Genomic DNA, 19,872 nt, shown 5'->3' with positions numbered 1-19,872 from the left:
GTCAAGAGTTTGGTGTTGACTGGGTCTGGATTAGTCAAGAGTTGGTGTTGACATAGTCTGGATTAGCCAAGAGTTTGGTGTTGACAGAGTCTGGATAAGTCAAGAGTTTGGTGTTGACTGGGTCTGGATTAGTCAAGAGTTTGGTGTTGGCAGAGTCTAGATTAGTCAAGAGTTTGGTGTTGGCAGTGTTTGGATTAGTCAAGAGTTTGGTGTTGGCAGAGTCTGGATTAGTCAAGTGATTGGATGTGGACAGAGGCCTGGATTAGTCAAGAGTTTGGTGTTGACTGGGTCTGGATTAGTCAAGAGTTTGGTGTCGGCAGAGTCTAGATTAGTCAGAGTTTGGATTAGTCAAGAGTTTGGTGTTGACAGAGGCCTGGATTAGTCAAGAGTTTGGTGTTGACAAAGGCCTGGATTAGTCAAGGGTCTGGTGTTGGCAGAGACTGGATTACTTTTCTGAACTTGGTCTAATTTATAACCAAAATAATGTTAAGTAACAAAGTTTTATGAAACTTCAAACCATCCATGTTTGATAAACACATGGTAATTTTAAGAATAATTTTTCAAATATCATTTATTCACTGTTCATTTTTTGTCATAATAAATAAGGCAATAATTTTTTACTTACAAGTCTTGTCACATGTTTTCCGGTCATCGCTCAGTTCGTAACCATAGTGACACATGCAGTTGTAGGTCCCAGGTACGTTGACACACAACTGCTCACAGCTGGATTGGCCATTTGTGCACTCGTCAATATCTAGGTAGGAAACAACAGATGCCTTATCTATCTTTTTATAACACAGATTGTTTTTATGAATGGTTCAGTAGGTGGAATCAATAAAAAAAGAAAAATGAATTGGCAATATTGATGCCCAGAACGTATCATGTATTGATAAAACATATATTTGCAAATCTGCATCATTTGACTTGTTGGCATTTGACAGTTGTCAATAGTATTTGTGAAGCATGTTTTTTGGTTTTGAATGTTTTAATCAAATATATATAAACAAAGATGTTGAAAAAGCAATACAAATTATACATCATTCTAAATTATTTTATTCTTTAATACATGTATTACAAAATGTTATGTAGGCCTCCATAAAATTAAATGGCCTCAGGACTCAAACAGATTGTGAAATTCCTTAAAGTTTTGTTTATTGATATAAATAAATGCATATTAGAAATGAATAAATTTTGAAAAAATAATTTGCAAAGTCTGTCACCATTCATTTGAAATGCGTAGAGAGTATGTGATGATGTCGGTAATGTTTTGTTTATTTCTTTGTTGTTTAATGCCGCACTCAGCAATATTCCAGCTACATGAGCAACCAGTGATTGACATCATGAGCATCGATCCATGCAATTGGGATACGATGACATACATCAACCATGTCAGTGAGCCTGACCACCCGATCCCGTTAGTTGCCTCTTATGACAAGCATAGTCGCCTTTTACGGCGAGCATTGGCTGCTGAAGACTCATTGTAACCAGCATCTTCACGGGTCATCATGCCAGTAGCAGCAAGTGTGATTAAACATTGGAATCGTGTTCAAATTACTGATATGGCTGTCTTTGTAGTGTGGTTGGTTACTGAAATGGCGTGCCCTTATGGATTTATCAAGGGGAAATACCAATATTTCTTCATAAAAATGCAAATGAAATAGGAATTTTATTTTGTTCACCAATATTTCTTCATAAAAATGCAAATGAAATAGGAATTTTAATTTGTTCACCAATATTTCTTTATAAAAATGCAAATGAAATATTAATTCATTTTGTTCACAAACATTTGATATCAGTTATTAATATGGATTGTTTTTGAGTTCAGAGAATCTGGGGACAGATTACTTTCTGACAGCACTGATTCATCCTGACCTAGTTTGCCAATTAGGTTACTATTTTGCACTGACCCAGTTCAGTGTGACTGACATAGCTTTCTCATGACCCTCGTTCAAGCAGTAAATCAGCTGATACAAATCAATGTCACAGCCCCATATCAATGCACTTACTGGCCACCCTATATCTAGACAGAAAAATTAACATCTAGACTGAAAGACAATGCTGCCTGTGTTGTCAGCCTGTTAATTGATCTTTAGGCCCCACTTTTTGACTTGCTTTATGGATCTGCTGACTGTAAATGTTGTGGAAATGAATACATCTCTCCAGAATTAGCTCTTTTTTCTTGCAGCCAATAAGCTGACAGCATATTGCACCCAAAAATATTTTGTAAACCGGGACCCACTGAAGTTGACAAAAATTAAACATGGGAGTCTAAATAAAGTTAGTTCTTGTTCCAGAAATTGATAGTATGCGATAGTATTCCCGCTTGACAGATCAGGTTTGCATTGCTTAAGTGAGTGAGTGAGTATGGTTTTACGCCGCTTTAGCAATATTCCAGCAACATCACGGCGGGGGACACCAGAAATGGGCTACACACATTGTACCCATGTCGGGAATCGAACCCGGGTCTTCGTCGTGCCGAGCGAACACTTTAACCACTAGGCTCCCCGACCGCCCCTGCATTGCTTAAAGCAACAGCTGTGTTGCAGCTCTCCTCCCAAATTAAACCATTTATTATTTTTTTATACCAGCCGACCTGTAGCGGAGGAGAAAACTTAAAATATAATTGAATTTCCTTCTTTTTATCCCCCCACCTACTGACTGAGTAAAACATCTGTAAAATACAGCAAGTCAAAGTGTGTGGCCTCATGAATCGCTGTCCTTCAGACACAGTGTGATTTATCCACGTTTCTGTTCTCATATCTGTGCTGACTTTGGACTTGTTTTTACCTACGTGTGTTGTGCTCACTTGTACACATCATGGTTACAAACCATTGCACTCATCATGACACAATCCTTTACGCCTACTAGCTCAGATATCATGTTAAGCAGGTCTGATCCAAAACTGTTAAATTCTGTGCTATGATTCTGCTCCAGACTAATGTTTTGCATGGAACAAATGATAATCTTCTGTCACCTGCTTCCCTAGACATTTTCTGTCACCTGCTAACCTAGACACTTTCTGTCACCTGCTTACCTAGACACTTTCTGACACCTGCTTACCTAGACACTTTCTGTCACCTGCTAACCTAGACACTTGCTGACACCTGCTTACCTAGACACTTTCTTTCACCTGCTTACCTAGATACTTTCTGTCACCTGCTCACCAAGACATTACTTGCCAGCTGCTTGCCTTGACATATTCATCAGCTGCTTACCTAGACACTTTCTGTCATCTGCTTCCCTAGACATCTTCTGTCACCTGCTTACCTAGACACTTTCTGACACCTGCTTACATAGACACTTTCTGTCACCTGCTTACCTAGATACTTTCTGTCACCTGCTCACCTAGACATTTCTTGCCAGCTGCTTGCCTTGACACATTCATCAGCTGCTTACCTAGACACTTTCTGTCATCTGCTTACCTAGACATTTCTTGCCAGCTGCTTGCCTTGACACATTCATCACCTGCTTACCTAGACACTTACTGACACCTGCTTACCTAGACACTTTCTGTCACCTGCTTACCTAGACACTTTCTGTCACCTGCTTACCTAGACACTGTTGCTCAACCTCTGTGTAGCCCTCCTGACAGTGACAGCTGAAGGATCCTGCTGTGTTCAGGCACAGGAAGTTGGACTGGCAGGGGCTGGTCATAGCTTCACATTCATTGATATCTGCATTGAAGGAGTGAATCATTCTTTGAGTCATGGTAGCTTACACTGTATGATCAAATTACATAGCCACCGGGTTCTTAAATGAACTGCTTGATCATGAAGAATGCATCTTCTTTTTTATACTATTAAAACTGTTTTGGCACAATATAACTGTTTAATACCCTAATATATTTATAATCCCTAACTATTTTTGTTCAGTATATATTACTTTAATACATTGATGTGTTCTTTGGTTCCAAAACTTGTTCTTGGCGCAATATGGCTGATGCAAAACTTTACTGACTTACTTACTTACTAATGGAGGTATAACGTGTGGTTTCCGACATATGCGTATTTCCCTCACAGGCCCGCCAGGCCATTTATTGATGTGGTCAAGAAGGGTATGTACTAAAGGTAAAGCAACCTGGAGGGGCTTTATGGTTGCCTAATTAATTTTGGCGAAATTTGGAATTTTGAAATATGCCACACTAAAAAGGTAGGGGAATTAAAGGAGTTTGTGAGGTTGTGTGGTTGTGTGTTTTTTATATAGATTTATGATTTATGTTTTATTGGTAGCTTGTTTGTTGTCGGCTTTTGTTTTTGTTTCCTTTTAAATGCTTCCCGAAATAGGCCTGTTTTGATTAGTTAAATGCCTAGTGCTTTATGGGATTGTAAGTTATTTTGTAAGTTATCGAGTTGCTAGTGTCATTTGATTGTTGTAGTTCAGTATGGATTTTAGTGTTGTTCTGTGTTGTTGGTAATATATGCAATGTAGTACATGTGTATTACGTATTCAGGAGTTTCTATTTGGTTGCAATGTAGGCATTTACCGGTTTGATATTTTTAATTTGGTGTAGGTGTGAGTTTAGTTTAGTGTGGCCAGTTTGCCCTGTCAATTTCATTTGTTTCATGATGGATTTTTCGTTTCTTAAGTGGCTTTTGAAGCAGGTGTTTTATTCTGCAGTTTGATTTCTGATAGTTGTTTTGCCACTTTTGGAAGATTTTTTCCTAAGTGAAATTATTAATTTCGTTTTTAGATATTGGAAGGTTGAAGCTTACTTCTTTTAATTGTAGTGGTGATTTAGCTGCTTTGTCGGCGTGTTCATTACCAAACACTCTGATGTGGGCAGGGATCCATATGATTTCTATGTCTTTTCCTAGTTTACGGAGAGTATCTGAAGTATTAGTTTTGATACTTAAAAGCTCGAACAATCTCCGTAAACTAGGCAAAGGCATTCATGCAAAATCTTAAGCATTAAATACCAATACACTCCAGTCCCTGCTTCCTGAATCCTGCGGGGCACCTGCACTGGTAGGACCCTGGGGTGTCAACACATGTCTGCTGACTGCTGCATATGCTGGGGTCGAGCCCACACTCGTTGATGTTGACTGCACAGTTGACACCAGTCCACCCCTCGACACACACACATCCATGAACAGGATCGCAGTTGGTGGCATGCCCTTTACATTCACACGTATTGTTGCAAGATGGACCCCAAAATGGGAAAGGGCATTCTGAAACAGATTTTGAACCAGTATTTAGGACATGGGTTTGTATAGCAGTATTAGACCTTGGTAGAAACTCTCAGGGAAGCATGTAAAATCCCAGAACTTGCCTCTCCTCACATAAAGTGCTCTGGTTTCAGGCGAGGACCAGACCTTGCCAGAAACTGTCAGAAAGGCCTGTTTCTCCTCTTATAAGGTGCTCTGGTTTCATGAGATAACCAGACCTTGCCAGAAGCTTCACAGATAGGCCTGTTTCTCCTCATATAAAGTGCTCTGGTTTCATGAGAGAGCAAGACCTTGTGAGAAACTCTCAGATAGGCCTGTTTCTCCTCATATAAAAAGTGCTCTAGTTTCATGAGAGAGCAAGACCTTGCCAGAACCTCTCAGATAGGCCTGTTTCTCCTCACATAAAGTGTTCTGGTTTCCTGAGGACCAGACCTTGCCAGAACCTCTCAGATAGGCCTGTTTCTCCTCACATAAAGTGTTCTGGTTTCCTGAGGACCAGACCTTGCCAGAAACTCTCAGAGAGGCCTGTTTCTCCTCATATAAAGTGCTCTGTTTCATGAGCGGACCAGACCTTCCCAGAAACTCTCAGATAGGCCTGTTTCTCCTCATATAAGGTGTTCTGCTTTCATCAGGACCAGACCTTGCAAGAAACTCTCAGAGAGGCCTGTTTCTCCTCATATAAGGTGATCTAGTTTCATGAGAGAGCCAGACCTTGCCAGAAACTCTCAGATAGGCCTGTTTCTCCTCATATAAAGTGCTCTGGTTTCATGAGAGGACCAGACCTTGCCAGAACCTCTCAGATAGACCTGTTTCTCCTCACATAAAGTGCTCTGGTTTCATGAGGACCAGACCTTGCCAGAAACTCTCAGAGAGGCCTGTTTCTCCTTATATAAGGTGCTCTGGTTTCATGAGAAGACCAGACCTTGCCAGAAACTCTCAGATAGGCCTGTTTCTCCTCATATAAAGTGCTCTGGTTTCATGAGAGGACCAGACCTTGCCAGAAACTCTCAGAGAGGCCTGTTTCTCCTCATATAAGGTGTTCTGGTTTCATCAGGACCAGACCTTGCCAGAAACTCTCAGATAGGCCTGTTTCTCCTCATATAATGTGCTCTGGTTTCATCAGGACCAGACCTTGCCAGAAACTCTCAGATAGGCCTGTTTCTCCTCATATAAGGTGTTCTGGTTTCATCAGGACCAGACCTTGCAAGAACCCCTCAGAGAGGCCTGTTTCTCCTCATATAAGGTGTTCTGGTTTCATCAGGACCAGACCTTGCAAGAAACTGTCAGATAGGACTGTTTCTCCTCATATAATGTGCTCTGGTTTCATCAGGACCAGACCTTGCCAGAAACTCTCAGATAGGCCTGTTTCTCCTCATGTAAGGTGTTCTGGTTTCATCAGGACCAGACCTTGCCAGAAACTCTCAGATAGGCCTGTTTCTCCTCATATAAGGTGTTCTGGTTTCATCAGGACCAGACCTTGCAAGAAACTCTCAGAGAGGCCTGTTTCTCCTCATATAAAAAGGGCTCTAGTTTCATGAGAGAGCAAGACCTTGCCAGAACCTCTCAGATAGGCCTGTTTCTCCTCACATAAAGTGTTCTGGTTTCCTGAGGACCAGACCTTGCCAGAAACTCTCAGATAGGCCTGTTTCTCCTCATATAAAGTGCTCTGTTTCATGAGAGGACCAGACCTTGCCAGAAACTCTCAGATAGGGCTGTTTCTCCTCATATAAGGTGCTCTGGTTTCAGGTGATGATTACACTTACCTGTACAAGAATAACCGTCATCATCCAGGTAGAACCCTTGATAGCAGGAGCAGGTGTAGCCACCATCAGTGTTGAGACAGGTCTGGGAACACAGGCTCATCCCACACTCGTTCATGTCTAGCAAACACAGGGAGGGAAACAGGGAATAACCAACAAGCTATTAAGAAATATAAGATAGCTACATCATAAATCGCAAAGAGGAATGAAGAAGGAAGCATGGCTTATTTCACGATAAAACATTGTTCTATCATGACATCATTTCTAGAGATTTGAATATGCGCTTGCAACTTAATGTCATATATTGGACGTCGTTATTTTTTAGAGGTAATTGTCTGGTGAGTTTGTTCCCCATACGCAGATAAAAGTGGGAGAGATATGATAAATAGGTACAGTTAATCAATGTGAGGATATGTGAGATTATGCGGGAAATACAAAACTTAACCCATCTGTTCATAAAATAGACTTGTCCAACATTGCCAAGGTGTGGTATTTTTAAAGCTTGCACATTTTATCAACATCCTTAAGAGTCTGTACATAACGTTGACATCTCATATAAGAAATAAACGAGTCATTTTTTTGTCGTACAATAAAACACTGCAGGGAGAATAAACCAATCCTATACAATAACCACAAGTTGTTTATTTCCCAAGTAAGGGGATGGTGGAAGCAGTGGGCCTTGCATTCATTCACAAGGGACAGATAATCTGCAATTCTTAGTTTTGAGGAGGTCATTCTTGTAAAGGATAAAACATGACAGTGAGAGTTTGGTTGAAAATGTAAACATCATGGGAAGGGAAAAACCCAATGGCTGAAAGAAAATATGAAACAACATTTAGCAACAATTTTATGTTTCCAACACACTTTCCATAGACCTTAGGAAATGGACATAAACTATATCTTGCTGGCATTCATTTACCTGTACTTGAAAAAGTATTCTGATTTATCAGCATCTCAGTAGCCTTGTATCTAGGCTAAGTCAACATTGTAATGTGTGTTAGGTAGATAATATACTACCGGTACTCATTCCATTCGCATACAGGAAATGAAGAAAAATGCATAAAATAAAACATATGAAATGTCAGACACTTCACTGAAGTCAGCCTATTATTCTGACGATGTCATGAACAATGGATGACATCAAAAAGTATTGATCTTGACACTGAAGCAATTTGATGTCATATCACTTCAATTGACCAATCAACATAAAAAAACGCACACATACAACTATCGGACACGGCTTGGTCATGCAATGAGGTCTTTGCAGACGGTTGTTCGTCCCTTTGAGGCAGATTTATCATTTCAATGGCAAGTGTGTTGTGTCTCTTGCACGCATGCATATTGTATGTCTTGTACTATTATACCTGAGCATGTCTTTCCATCAGGTCCGAGTTTGAACCCAGCCTGGCAGTAACACTGGGGGCTGTTGTCTTCATTGAGAGCACATAGATGGGCACAGCCGAATGTAAAGCAAGAGCTCGGCACTGAAAGTGAAGCAGATGTGTGTCATAGTCATGGCAGCATTATTAGAATGTTCATCACAAGTTAATGATCAAAATCTACTTACCCTACTTCAATCGGGTGAGTGAGTATGGTTTTATCCACTTTTAGCAATATTCCAGCAATATCACGGCAGTGGACACCAGAAACGGGATTCATACATTGTGCCCATGTGGGGAATCAAACCCAGGGCCTTCGGCACGAAGGGAGAATGCTTTAACTGCTAGACTACCTCACTGCCCTCCTTACTAGAAGACAACTTGTCCACTTTGGTTATTTCTTGACATAAATGAACTTGCAGGGAACTGATATTTTAGTCTAAGAAACCCTTTTTGAACTTGTGTGCATGTTTACCTGAGTGAGAGACTCACCTTGCATCTGTGTGCAGGTTTTACCATCAGTGCTCAGCACAAACCCTGAGAGGCAGTCACAGCGGTACCCTCCGCCTGTGTTGACACAGGTTTGGCTGCAGTTGTATCGATGTTCGGTACATTCATCTATGTCTGCAGGAAAGTAGTTCAAGATACAGTAGCTTCCAAAGGAAATGAATAAACTTGTAGGTTCCTAGAGCTTTAATACAACATAGGACAATGAATTACACTTGTCGGGGGGGGGGGGGGGGGGTACACAAATTACGTGACCTAGACTACCAGTTGTCGGACCACCATTTTGTGGAACTCTCGGGGCCTGAGTTGGTGACCATGAGATGCTGGGTTTGCATGGGTCCCTGAGCATCTCATGTTTATCAAGTCGACTCAGTGAGGTGAAGTGGGGTTTAAGATTGTGTTCAAGATTACTGCACTCATACAGCGACGTGCATGCACGTGTGTGCGGCTGCTTGTACCAGTCCTGACTTATTCCTGTTATAAGGGTTTAATAATATCAAGTACCTTCATTGGTATGATGTAGCCAGAGGTTCAGACCACCAACCTTCCACCCTCCTGGCAGACACTCTATCTAGAAGACCACACAGGCAGTCCAAAAGTTGACTAAAATGGATTGGTTGGGTTGATTGCATGTCATTGCGTGTTCATAAAATAAACCACTGGTTCGTCTGTAACTTACACCTCTTTGTAACATCTATATAAAAAATGCCATAAACAAAATCTCCATATTTTAGTGTAAGCAATCTCAACAGATACTGCTGGCCAAATTTCGGAGTTTTTCCACCATTGATCTTATTAATACCGCAAACCCTTTTTCCGAGTTTTTCCACCATCGATCTTAACAAATAACGCCAACCCAATTTCCGAGGTTTCCAACATCGATCTTAGCAAATACCGCAAACCGAATTTCCGAGTTTTTCCAACATCGATCTCAACAGGTACCTACCAACACACTTTCCCTGGGAGTTTTTCCGATACCCACTCAGACAGGCGCATGTGAAGGAGCCCTTGGTGTTGTAGCAGACAGAGTTGCCAGGGCAGCCATCTCCAGCCAGGCACTCGTTCACATCTGGAACACATTACAGGACACATTACTTCATGATTGTGGTCAAGTCATCAAAAGGGATGCAATTTGCTGCGAAGAGCTGCGTCCCTTAGGCATACCAGGAACCTATGATCACTGGATGGAATCCCAGATTTGCACCGGTCATTTTAATATTCTTTGTCAGAAAACACCTTTGTCAGCAAACACCAAAGTGGTCAGCATCTAAGCCCTACATCACTTTCCTCTCACATCAATAGGGCTGGCTAAAAACAATTATTGATATGAAAATTGTGTCATATATTGTGCTTATATCTTACATAAACAATTGTGATGAAAAAATTTAAATTAACCAAAACTTGTTATTGCCAATCATGCCAACTGCCAAAGAAGAACAACTGTTTTTGTTATTACTCTAATGTCCACCAAGTAATCCATGCATAAATGTGTCACCACTCACCAGTGGCATGAAGTGAGTTGATTTCTTTCAGACTCTTTTGCATATTTGCTCAAAGTTACTTCTCCGATATTTATTGATAAATATTTACTTAACGATTATTAATCTCTATGGCCTGTATCGATAGCCAGCCCTACACATCAAGCTGACAAGCTGTGACATAACTGAAATACTGTTAAAGTGACATTAAACAAAACTCACTCACTCACTCTAATGTAAAGTAGAAATTGTTAACATCCGACATACTCTTCATTTTTCACTCTGACTGCAACAAATATTTTAACTTCATACAGAAAACCATGAAAACTGCATTTTCGTAGTGTGAGTTTCTGTTTGTAAATTTGGCATGTGCTACATTCAATACAAAATCAGGGGAGGTAACACCATGAGGTTTCACACATTTTGGAATTAAACACCGTTTTTTGTTGTGACAAGCCAATGCTTTAACCACTGTGCTACCCTACCAGCCCTGAAATATAGAATGGCCTATTAAGAACAAACTCCTATGGTTTCCATTTGGTTAAAATAATTTTTCAGTACTGTATACCAAAACTGACCTTGACATTTAACATCGCCTGGTTCACTGTAGTAGCCAATGGGACAAGAGGAGCATGTGTAGCCCCGCCCAGTGTTAGCGTGGACCATTGGAGTCTCGTCTGTACAGGTCCGCCCCTCCCCACATGGTCCACTCATACACCCATCATAGTCTTCCGAACAGGTGCTTCCTGCACAACATTTGACAAAGCTCATAGGCAAATACTCAATAACAACCAAATATATCATGTTCATCAGGTGAGGTGTGGTTTCATTCAAATTATAATACTCATATCATGACATGAATGCATTTGTGTATGTGTGGCTGCTTGTCCTAGTCCAGGTGAGGTGAGGTGAAATGGGGTTTAACGTCACATTCAGAATATTTCACTTATAAAGCAACGTGCATGTACATGTGTGTATGTGTGCGGCTGCTTGTACTAGTCAAGAATGATGCTGATTTAATAGTGCTAGGCCACGGAGATACCATGCCGCAGTTTTACATGAATACCCCACTCAGACACAGTATACTGACTCTGAGCTAACCAGTCATTGTTTTAGCCCTTTAATGCTGAGCGCCAGGCAGCGTAACAGCAAGTACAATCTTTTAACATCTATTGGTATGATGCAGTCGTGGATCGAACCCTGGACCTTCTGCTTCTCTGGCGGACGCTCTACCACTAGACCATGAAGGCGGTCCACTAGTCCAGACATATGCATACTGATTTCAAGCCAGACAGTCCTTGTATTATGCCATTCATGCCAGGCAGGGTAACAACAAGTACAATCTTTTAACATCTACTGGTATGATACAGTCGGGGATCGAACCCTGGACCTTCTGCTTCTCTGGCGGACGCTCTACCACTAGACCATGAAGGCGGTCCACTAGTCCTGACATATGCATACTGATTTCAAGCCAGACAGTCCTTGTATTATGCCAATCATGCCAGGCAGGGTAACAACAAGTACCATTTTTTAACGTCTTTTCGTTTGACACAGCCGGTGATCAAACCACCAACCCTTCACTCTCCGGGCAGTCTATCCACAAGACCATGGAGATAGTGCACATGTTTATCAATTTTAGAAGCACAATACCATACAAAAAATGCCCCAGTCAGCAAACTTCAACTGCACCATGACAGAGTGTAAGTCATCAAGTCTGAACTAGTCAAACCACTGGTCTTAAGAATAACGCTGATTTATTACTGGTATACATAGAAAAACCTATGAATGCGATCAGTGCCACTGAGAATGGCTGCCAGTCCAGCCGACCTCACACACACACAACGGCCAGTCTACATAACGCTACAGTACTGGTAAGTCACAATTTGTTTGGACAGAGAATGGCCACCTGTCCAGCCGATCACACACACACAACGGCCAGTCTACATAACGCTACAGTACTGGTATGTCACAATTTGTTTGGACAGAGAATAGCCACCTGTCCAGCCGATCTCACACACACATGTGGCCAGTTTGAAGTGTTGCGTGTTGCCCTGGGCTCCTGGATGGGGGCTGAGGTAGTCACAGCGGCCGTGTACACATCCCTCACAGAGAGTGACCTTCACATTGATCAGGCGGGACTTCATGCCACGACTGTCCTCCGCATTTAAACTAAAAAGGAACAGAAACATATCTGTCATACTAAAACAAGATAATAATAAAAAAACAGTACTTTTCTGTATACAAATGAAACTAAAATTGATTTGGTGAAACTGCTTGATAGATTTGCCCAGTTGCCTTAGTGCCATGCAGTGGTCGGGTAGGGTGCATTTCTGTATTAAAATTTTGGCCATGGTACATTTTTGTATTACAACTTTCAACCAGGATATATTACGGTATTACAGAAATATACCAAGGATACATTTCAGAGTACCCTGTGGGACAACGACCTTCAACTGACCTGATTTTGACAGGTGTGGAATCTGTCGGTGTCCATGACCCTCGCCCAGTGTCGGGGTCAAAGGTGAAGCCCGACACTGGCTGGTTCTGCAGAACATACTTGAAGCTGTCCCCTTCCGCATCTGACCCATCAAATTCCAGGTTGACTGAGTGACCCACCTCCACGCTGATGGTGTCCGTGCCGTTCACTATTGGCGCACTGTTACCTGAGAAAGAGTGTGTGAGTGTTTTTCTAAACTGCAGCTGATAATATTCGAGTTTTATCAGTGGTCTTGAAGTCACCAATAATGAAAACATGCAAATACAAAAACATTGTCTGTATGAGTGAGTGAGCTCGGTTTCATGCTGCTGTGGTGAAACCCACAAACATGGGATTGGAGCTCAGGAGCATAATCAAGGAAACCAAGGAGCATAATCAAGGGATCTGTGATTTGAACACAGGTTCATGGATTCCTGGCACACCTAAGGGGCACAACTCTGCACAGCAAATTATTGAATTGCCTCTGCTGAATTGGCAAGAAATGTATACAAGTCTACATTAGATAGAGTTCCCAAATTCTATATCTTTTGCTGTTTATGAATTGTCGTTATTGTTTAAAAACAACAACTTTGAAATGAAAGTTTTTTTAAAATACCAACTGAAAAGATCAACACAGCCTTTTTATGTTCTTTTTCATTTATCATTGGACACTTAAGGGTAGACCCATCCCATAATAAGAATATTAATTGGTTTGACCTTAAATAAAACATCTGCAGTCATGACAACCAGGTAAAATTTGTTTCCTAAAAACAATATCAACACTTTGGTAGCACAATTTTCCACATTCAAATATGAGCTTACTCATCACTGCCTGGGTTTCATCAGATTCCATCTTAATGGTCTTTGTTGACATGGCCAGCACATGGTCTCCAGTGACGGCATAGTCAAACACACACTGGTCACTGGCCCCTGACCCACAGACACCCTCTGCTGCCATACGTGCCACAGGGTCGATTTCATCCATGAACAGCGGGATGAACGTGTTGTTGAAGTAGTTGGAACTGATCATGCCAGGAGAGTAGCGAAGGATGCTATCAGAGTCTGCCACAGCCCCTTGGAAAAATCATTTGATATTATATATTATTATTAAATATTTAATTTCTGAATCCAAATATTTGTTCTGTGTACCTATTGTAAACGGAGCGGTGGGGTAGCTTAGTGGTTAAAGTGTTCACTCGTCATGCCGAAGACCCGGGTTCGATTCCCCATGGGTACATTGTGTGAAGCCCGTTTCTGGTGTCCCCTGCCATGATATTGCTGGAATATTGCTAAAAGCAGCATAGAACCACACTCACTCACTCCTATTGTAAACCTCTTCAGTTATGTACAAAGAACTTTCTCCTTTGCCGCTGCCACTGAATGCAACAATCTACCCCGATCTCTGAGAATGTCCTACCTACTCTGCTTTTGGAACATCCATCAAGGCCTATCTCTTCCACCAAAATTTCTACTGAACTGTCCTATCTTTTCTGCACTTGAGCATGCACATTTTATATGAACTACTACTACTACTACTACTACTACTACTACTACTACTAAAAGTAGGCATTATACCACATGATGCATGTACCTTACACCAGTGTTGCTGAAAGTATACACACTGATAAATTTATTCAGCCAAACCTTCGAGCTTCTTGAATATTCAGAGAAACTATATCAATGTTGAAATATCTGAGGTTTTACCTGAGGGTGTAGTGAAAAGTCTTTTATGAAAAGATTCAAAATGAGGCCACAAATATAATGTATGTACCCCCGGTATGTAAAAAATTACTTTATTGTACCCTCATACCAGATCATAATTCATCATCTCAAACAATGACAGACAAACAATCAAAGCATATTTTATCCAGGTGAGCTAAAGCAGAATTTATATTTCTCAAAACAGATGTTGATTACAGGTATATTAAAATGGTGGAATGTCATCACCTGCTTGAGCCACATACATATCAATATTTAACAGATTATTCTTGACATCCATATGGAAGAAATCTTGAAATACACTTTCAAATTAATGATGATATCGGAGAGTTACTTTCCAGTCTTGCCCATGTGATACAGTTATGTCTCTGTCATTAGTGATGTGTTACATAATCCCTGTGAAGATCCGGGTAGAGAATAGGTCTTCAGCAACTCATACTTGACATAAGAGACAAATATGCTTGTCATAAGAGGAGACTAATGGGATTTGGTGGTCAGACTCGCTGACTTGGTTGATGCATGTTATTGTATCCCAATTGTGTAGATCAATGCTCATGATGTCAATCACTGGACTGTCTGGTCCAGACTCGATAACTCACAGTCTGCCGTCATATAGCTGGAATATTGCTGAGTTCAGCATTTAACAACAAACAAACAAACTTACATGTCTTCCCCATGTCAAACAGCTGTCGCTCTGTTGCTGTTGCAGGGAGAGAATCTCCCGATGATGTGTTAAAATCATTTGTGTTGTCACCATCAAAATTCCCAAGAAGGCCACTCGTCAAACCCTGAAATTTATTTTCCAGCGCAACAGAAAAAGACAGGGACTTGGCACTGAGTGTTATGTCAATGCTGACCTCTGAAAAAAGAGTTATTGAGATTGAAATATTTAAACATAGTGCCAATCAGTCAGGTGAGATAACATTTTAGAGATAGAAATATAATTTTTTCAATATTTTCCATTACCTGCCTTTACTTTCTTATTCAATTAAAGTATATTTACAGTGATATATTTAACTGAACAAAATAATCTTCACTTGAATTAAAATGAAAATATGCCTGTTTCAACAAACATATAGAAAATATACTTTTTGCATCTTAAATATAAATTTAATGCAAACAATCTAGGGAACAATTTATGTATGTAAGCCCGAAATTTGTAAATTAATTATCTTCCCATGTTATGGGTTTTCAGATGAGTAAGATACATTCGAGTTTTCTCATTCACTTATAAAAGACAACTTTCTCTTAAAAACAAGCCATCATCTGAGAGTTTACAATGTCTGTGTAATGTTATATCCCCGTTATAGCACGAGTAATCGCTATAAACATGGCCGTCCGAAAACGTATGATGTCTGAAAACCCATGATAGGACGATGTTCTTGTTGAAACTTGTCACCAAAGGATATGCTTACAACAGGAATAGTATGCTTCAATCACAACACAAATTACTTTCAAACAAAAGATGCTAATAGAGCATGATGTTCCTGATAGTATTTATTGATGGTCGTCATTCTAGGTCAGGTGACCTTGAGATCAGATGAGACAACCATTAGCTAGGTGGCTAACGGGGAAGACAACTCTTGGAAAGGTGAACTTTCACAGTTGGTATATCTGGTACAACTTGTCTGTGATCATAGGGAGAAAGTTATTATTCTGATGGTGTTTTTGTCTCACCTGACACAGGAAAAGTGAATCTGATGGTTGATGTACTGATCCTGGTTGCATAAAGGGTGGAAGTCCACTCCACATAATGGGCTTCGCCATAAAACAGGGTTGATCTGTCAATACCATTGATGTACACTACCATTTCTAAAATACAAATAGAAAAAGAAAATTTACTGCAGTTTTATTTTCCTGCAAAGAGTTTTGATCAAAAGTAATTTTAGTTGTCCATATTGACAAATAGGGAATAAAAGTAGGTCGAAAATAAATAATTGTTTTTTTTAGCTCATTTTTTCTTTGTTACAAATGCAACTGTCCTTTGTCTTGTCAAGTGTACGTCTCATGTTAATCCAATTGTCATGTTGCTGGTCATCTACTTGTCATGTTGCTGGTCAAGTGTCAGACATGATAACCTACTTGTCTTGTTGCTGGTCAAGTGTCAGACATAACCTACTTGTCTTGTTGCTGGTCAAGTGTCAGCCATGATAACCTACTCGTCATGTTGCTGGTCAAGTGTCAGCCATGATAACCTACTTGTCTTGTTGCTGTTCAAGTGTCAGCCATGATAACCTACTTGTCTTGTTGGTCGAGTGTCAGCCATGATAACCTACTTGTCTTGTTGCTGGTCAAGTGTCAGCCATGATAACCTACTCGTCATGTTGCTGGTCAAGTGTCAGCCATGATAACCTACTTGTCTTGTTGCTGGTCAAGTGTCAGCCATGATAACCTACTTGTCTTGTTGCTGGTCAAGTGTCAGACATAACCTACTTGTCTTGTTGCTGGTGGAGTGTCAGACATGATAACCTACTCGTCATGTTGCTGGTCAAGTGTCAGCCATGATAACCTACTTGTCTTGCTGCTGGTCAAGTGTCAGCCATGATAACCTACTTGTCTTGTTGCTGGTCAAGTGTCAGCCATGATAACCTACTTGTCTTGTTGCTGGACAAGTGTCAGACATGATAACCTACTTGTCTTGTTGCTGGTCAAGTGTCAGACATGATAACCTACTCGTCATGTTGCTGGTCAATTGTCAGCCATGATAACCTACTTGTCTTGTTGCTGGACAAGTGTCAGACATGATAACCTACTTGTCTTGTTGCTGGTCAAGTGTCAGACATAACCTACTTGTCTTGTTGCTGGTGGAGTGTCAGCCATGATAACCTACTTGTCTTGTTGCTGGTGGAGTGTCAGACATGATAACCTACTTGTCTCGTTGCTGGTTAAGTGTCAGACATGATAACCTACTCGTCTTGTTGCTGGTCAAGTGTCAGCCATGATAACCTACTTGTCTTGTTGCTGGTCAAGTGTCAGACATAACCTACTTGTCTTGTTGCTGGTGGAGCGTCAGCCATGATAACGTACTTGTCTTGTTGCTGGTGGAGTGTCAGACATGATAACCTACTTGTCTTGTTGCTGGTGGAGTGTCAGACATGATAACCTACTTGTCTTGTTGCTGGTCAAGTGTCAGCCATGATAACCTACTTGTCTTGTTGCTGGACAAGTGTCAGCCATGATAACCTACTTGTCTTGTTGCTGGACAAGTGTCAGCCATGATAACCTACTTGTCTTGTTGCTGGTCAAGTGTCAGCCATGATAACCTACTTGTCTTGTTGCTGGTCAAGTGTCAGCCATGATAACCTACTTGTCATGTTGCTGGTCAAGTGTCAGACATGATAACCTACTTGTCTTGTTGCTGGTCAAGTGTCAGCCATGATAACCTACTTGTCTTGTTGCTGGTCAAGTGTCAGACATGATAACCTACTTGTCTTGTTGCTGGTCAAGTGTCAGCCATGATAACCTACTCGTCATGTTGCTGGTCAAGTGTCAGCCATGATAACCTACTTGTCTTGTTGCTGGTCAAGTGTCAGCCATGATAACCTACTTGTCTTGTTGCTGGTCAAGTGTCAGCCATGATAACCTACTTGTCTTGTTGCTGGTCAAGTGTCAGCCATGATAACCTACTTGTCTTGTTGCTGGACAAGTGTCAGCCATGATAACCTACTCGTCATGTTGCTGGTCAAGTGTCAGCCATGATAACCTACTTGTCTTGTTGCTGTTCAAGTGTCAGCCATGATAACCTACTTGTCTTGTTGGTCGAGTGTCAGCCATGATAACCTACTCTTCATGTAGCTGGTCAAGTGTCAGCCATGATAACCTACTCGTCATTTTGCTGGTCAAGTGTCAGACATGATAACCTACTTGTCTTGTTGCTGGTCAAGTGTCAGACATGATAACCTACTCGTCATGTTGCTTGTCAAGTGTCAGCCATGATAACCTACTTGTCTTGTTGCTGGACAAGTGTCAGCCATGATAACCTACTTGTCTTGTTGCTGGTCAAGTGTCAGACATGATAACGTACTTGTCTTGTTGCTGGTCAAGTGTCAGCCATGATAACGTACTTGTCTTGTTGCTGGACAAGTGTCAGCCATGATAACGTACTTGTCTTGTTGCTGGTCAAGTGTCAGCCATGATAACCTACTTGTCTTGTTGCTGGACAAGTGTCAGCCATGATAACCTACTCGTCATGTTGCTGGTCAAGTGTCAGACATGATAACCTACTTGTTTTGTTGCTGTTCAAGTGTCAGCCATGATAACCTACTTGTCTTGTTGTTGGTCAAGTGTCAGCCATGATAACCTACTCTTCATGTAGCTGGTCAAGTGTCAGCCATGATAACCTACTCGTCATGTTGCTGGTCAAGTGTCAGCCATGATAACCTACTTGTCTTGTTGCTGGTCAAGTGTCAGACATGATAACCTACTCGTCATGTTGCTTGTCAAGTGTCAGCCATGATAACCTACTTGTCTTGTTGCTGGACAAGTGTCAGACATGATAACCTACTTGTCTTGTTGCTGGTCAAGTGTCAGACATAACCTACTTGTCTTGTTGCTGGTGGAGTGTCAGCCATGATAACGTATTTGTCTTGTTGCTGGTGGAGTGTCAGACATGATAACCTACTTGTCTTGTTGCTGGTCAAGTGTCAGACATGATAACCTACTTGTCTTGTTGCTGGTGGAGTGTCAGCCATGATAACCTACTTGTCTTGTTGCTGGACAAGTGTCAGCCATGATAACCTACTTGTCTTGTTGCTGGACAAGTGTCAGACATGATAACCTACTTGTCTCGTTGCTGGTCAAGTGTCAGTCATGATAACCTACTTGTCTTGTTGCTGGTCGAGTGTCAGCCATGATAACCTACTTGTCTTGTTGGTCGAGTGTCAGCCATGATAACCAACTAGTCATGTTGCTGGTCAAGTGTCAGCCATGATAACCTACTCGTCTTGTTGCTGGTCAAGTGTCAGACATGATAACCTACTTGTCTCGTTGCTGGTCAAGTGTCAGACATGATAACCTACTTGTCTTGTTGCTGGTGGAGTGTCAGACCTGATAACGTACTTGTCTTGTTGCTGGTCAAGTGTCAGCCATGATAACCTACTTGTCTTGTTGCTGTTCAAGTGTCAGCCATGATAACCTACTTGTCTTGTTGGTCGAGTGTCAGCCATGATAACCTACTCTTCATGTAGCTGGTCAAGTGTCAGCCATGATAACCTACTCGTCATTTTGCTGGTCAAGTGTCAGACATGATAACCTACTTGTCTTGTTGCTGGTCAAGTGTCAGACATGATAACCTACTCGTCATGTTGCTTGTCAAGTGTCAGCCATGATAACCTACTTGTCTTGTTGCTGGACAAGTGTCAGCCATGATAACCTACTTGTCTTGTTGCT

The 19,872-nt window shown here is 41.2% G+C and overlaps 1 protein-coding gene across 1 annotated transcript in view; it reads right to left on the bottom strand.

The window, feature by feature from the left end:
- The window catches only part of LOC124135985, an 81,257-nt gene that overhangs the window by 23,790 nt on the left and 37,595 nt on the right, over positions 1-19,872 (bottom strand). Inside the window, exons 17-29 of the mRNA XM_046501720.2 lie at positions 16,162-16,296; positions 15,149-15,343; positions 13,588-13,839; positions 12,748-12,952; positions 12,286-12,458; positions 10,868-11,035; positions 9,758-9,880; positions 8,797-8,928; positions 8,290-8,409; positions 6,929-7,045; positions 4,917-5,168; positions 3,552-3,674; positions 626-754 (exon numbers count right to left, since the gene is read on the bottom strand). Coding sequence (XP_046357676.2) covers positions 626-754; positions 3,552-3,674; positions 4,917-5,168; positions 6,929-7,045; positions 8,290-8,409; positions 8,797-8,928; positions 9,758-9,880; positions 10,868-11,035; positions 12,286-12,458; positions 12,748-12,952; positions 13,588-13,839; positions 15,149-15,343; positions 16,162-16,296 — 2,124 coding nt within the window. The remainder of the gene's footprint in view (positions 1-625; positions 755-3,551; positions 3,675-4,916; positions 5,169-6,928; positions 7,046-8,289; positions 8,410-8,796; positions 8,929-9,757; positions 9,881-10,867; positions 11,036-12,285; positions 12,459-12,747; positions 12,953-13,587; positions 13,840-15,148; positions 15,344-16,161; positions 16,297-19,872) is intronic.

The sequence above is a fragment of the Haliotis rufescens genome, unplaced genomic scaffold (assembly GCF_023055435.1).
Source record: "Haliotis rufescens isolate VD_foot unplaced genomic scaffold, xgHalRufe1.0.p SCAF_4, whole genome shotgun sequence".
NCBI classification, from domain to species: domain Eukaryota; kingdom Metazoa; phylum Mollusca; class Gastropoda; order Lepetellida; family Haliotidae; genus Haliotis; species Haliotis rufescens.
The sequence above is the reverse complement of the archived record's forward strand: the minus strand, read 5'-3'. Positions and strand labels throughout refer to the sequence as shown.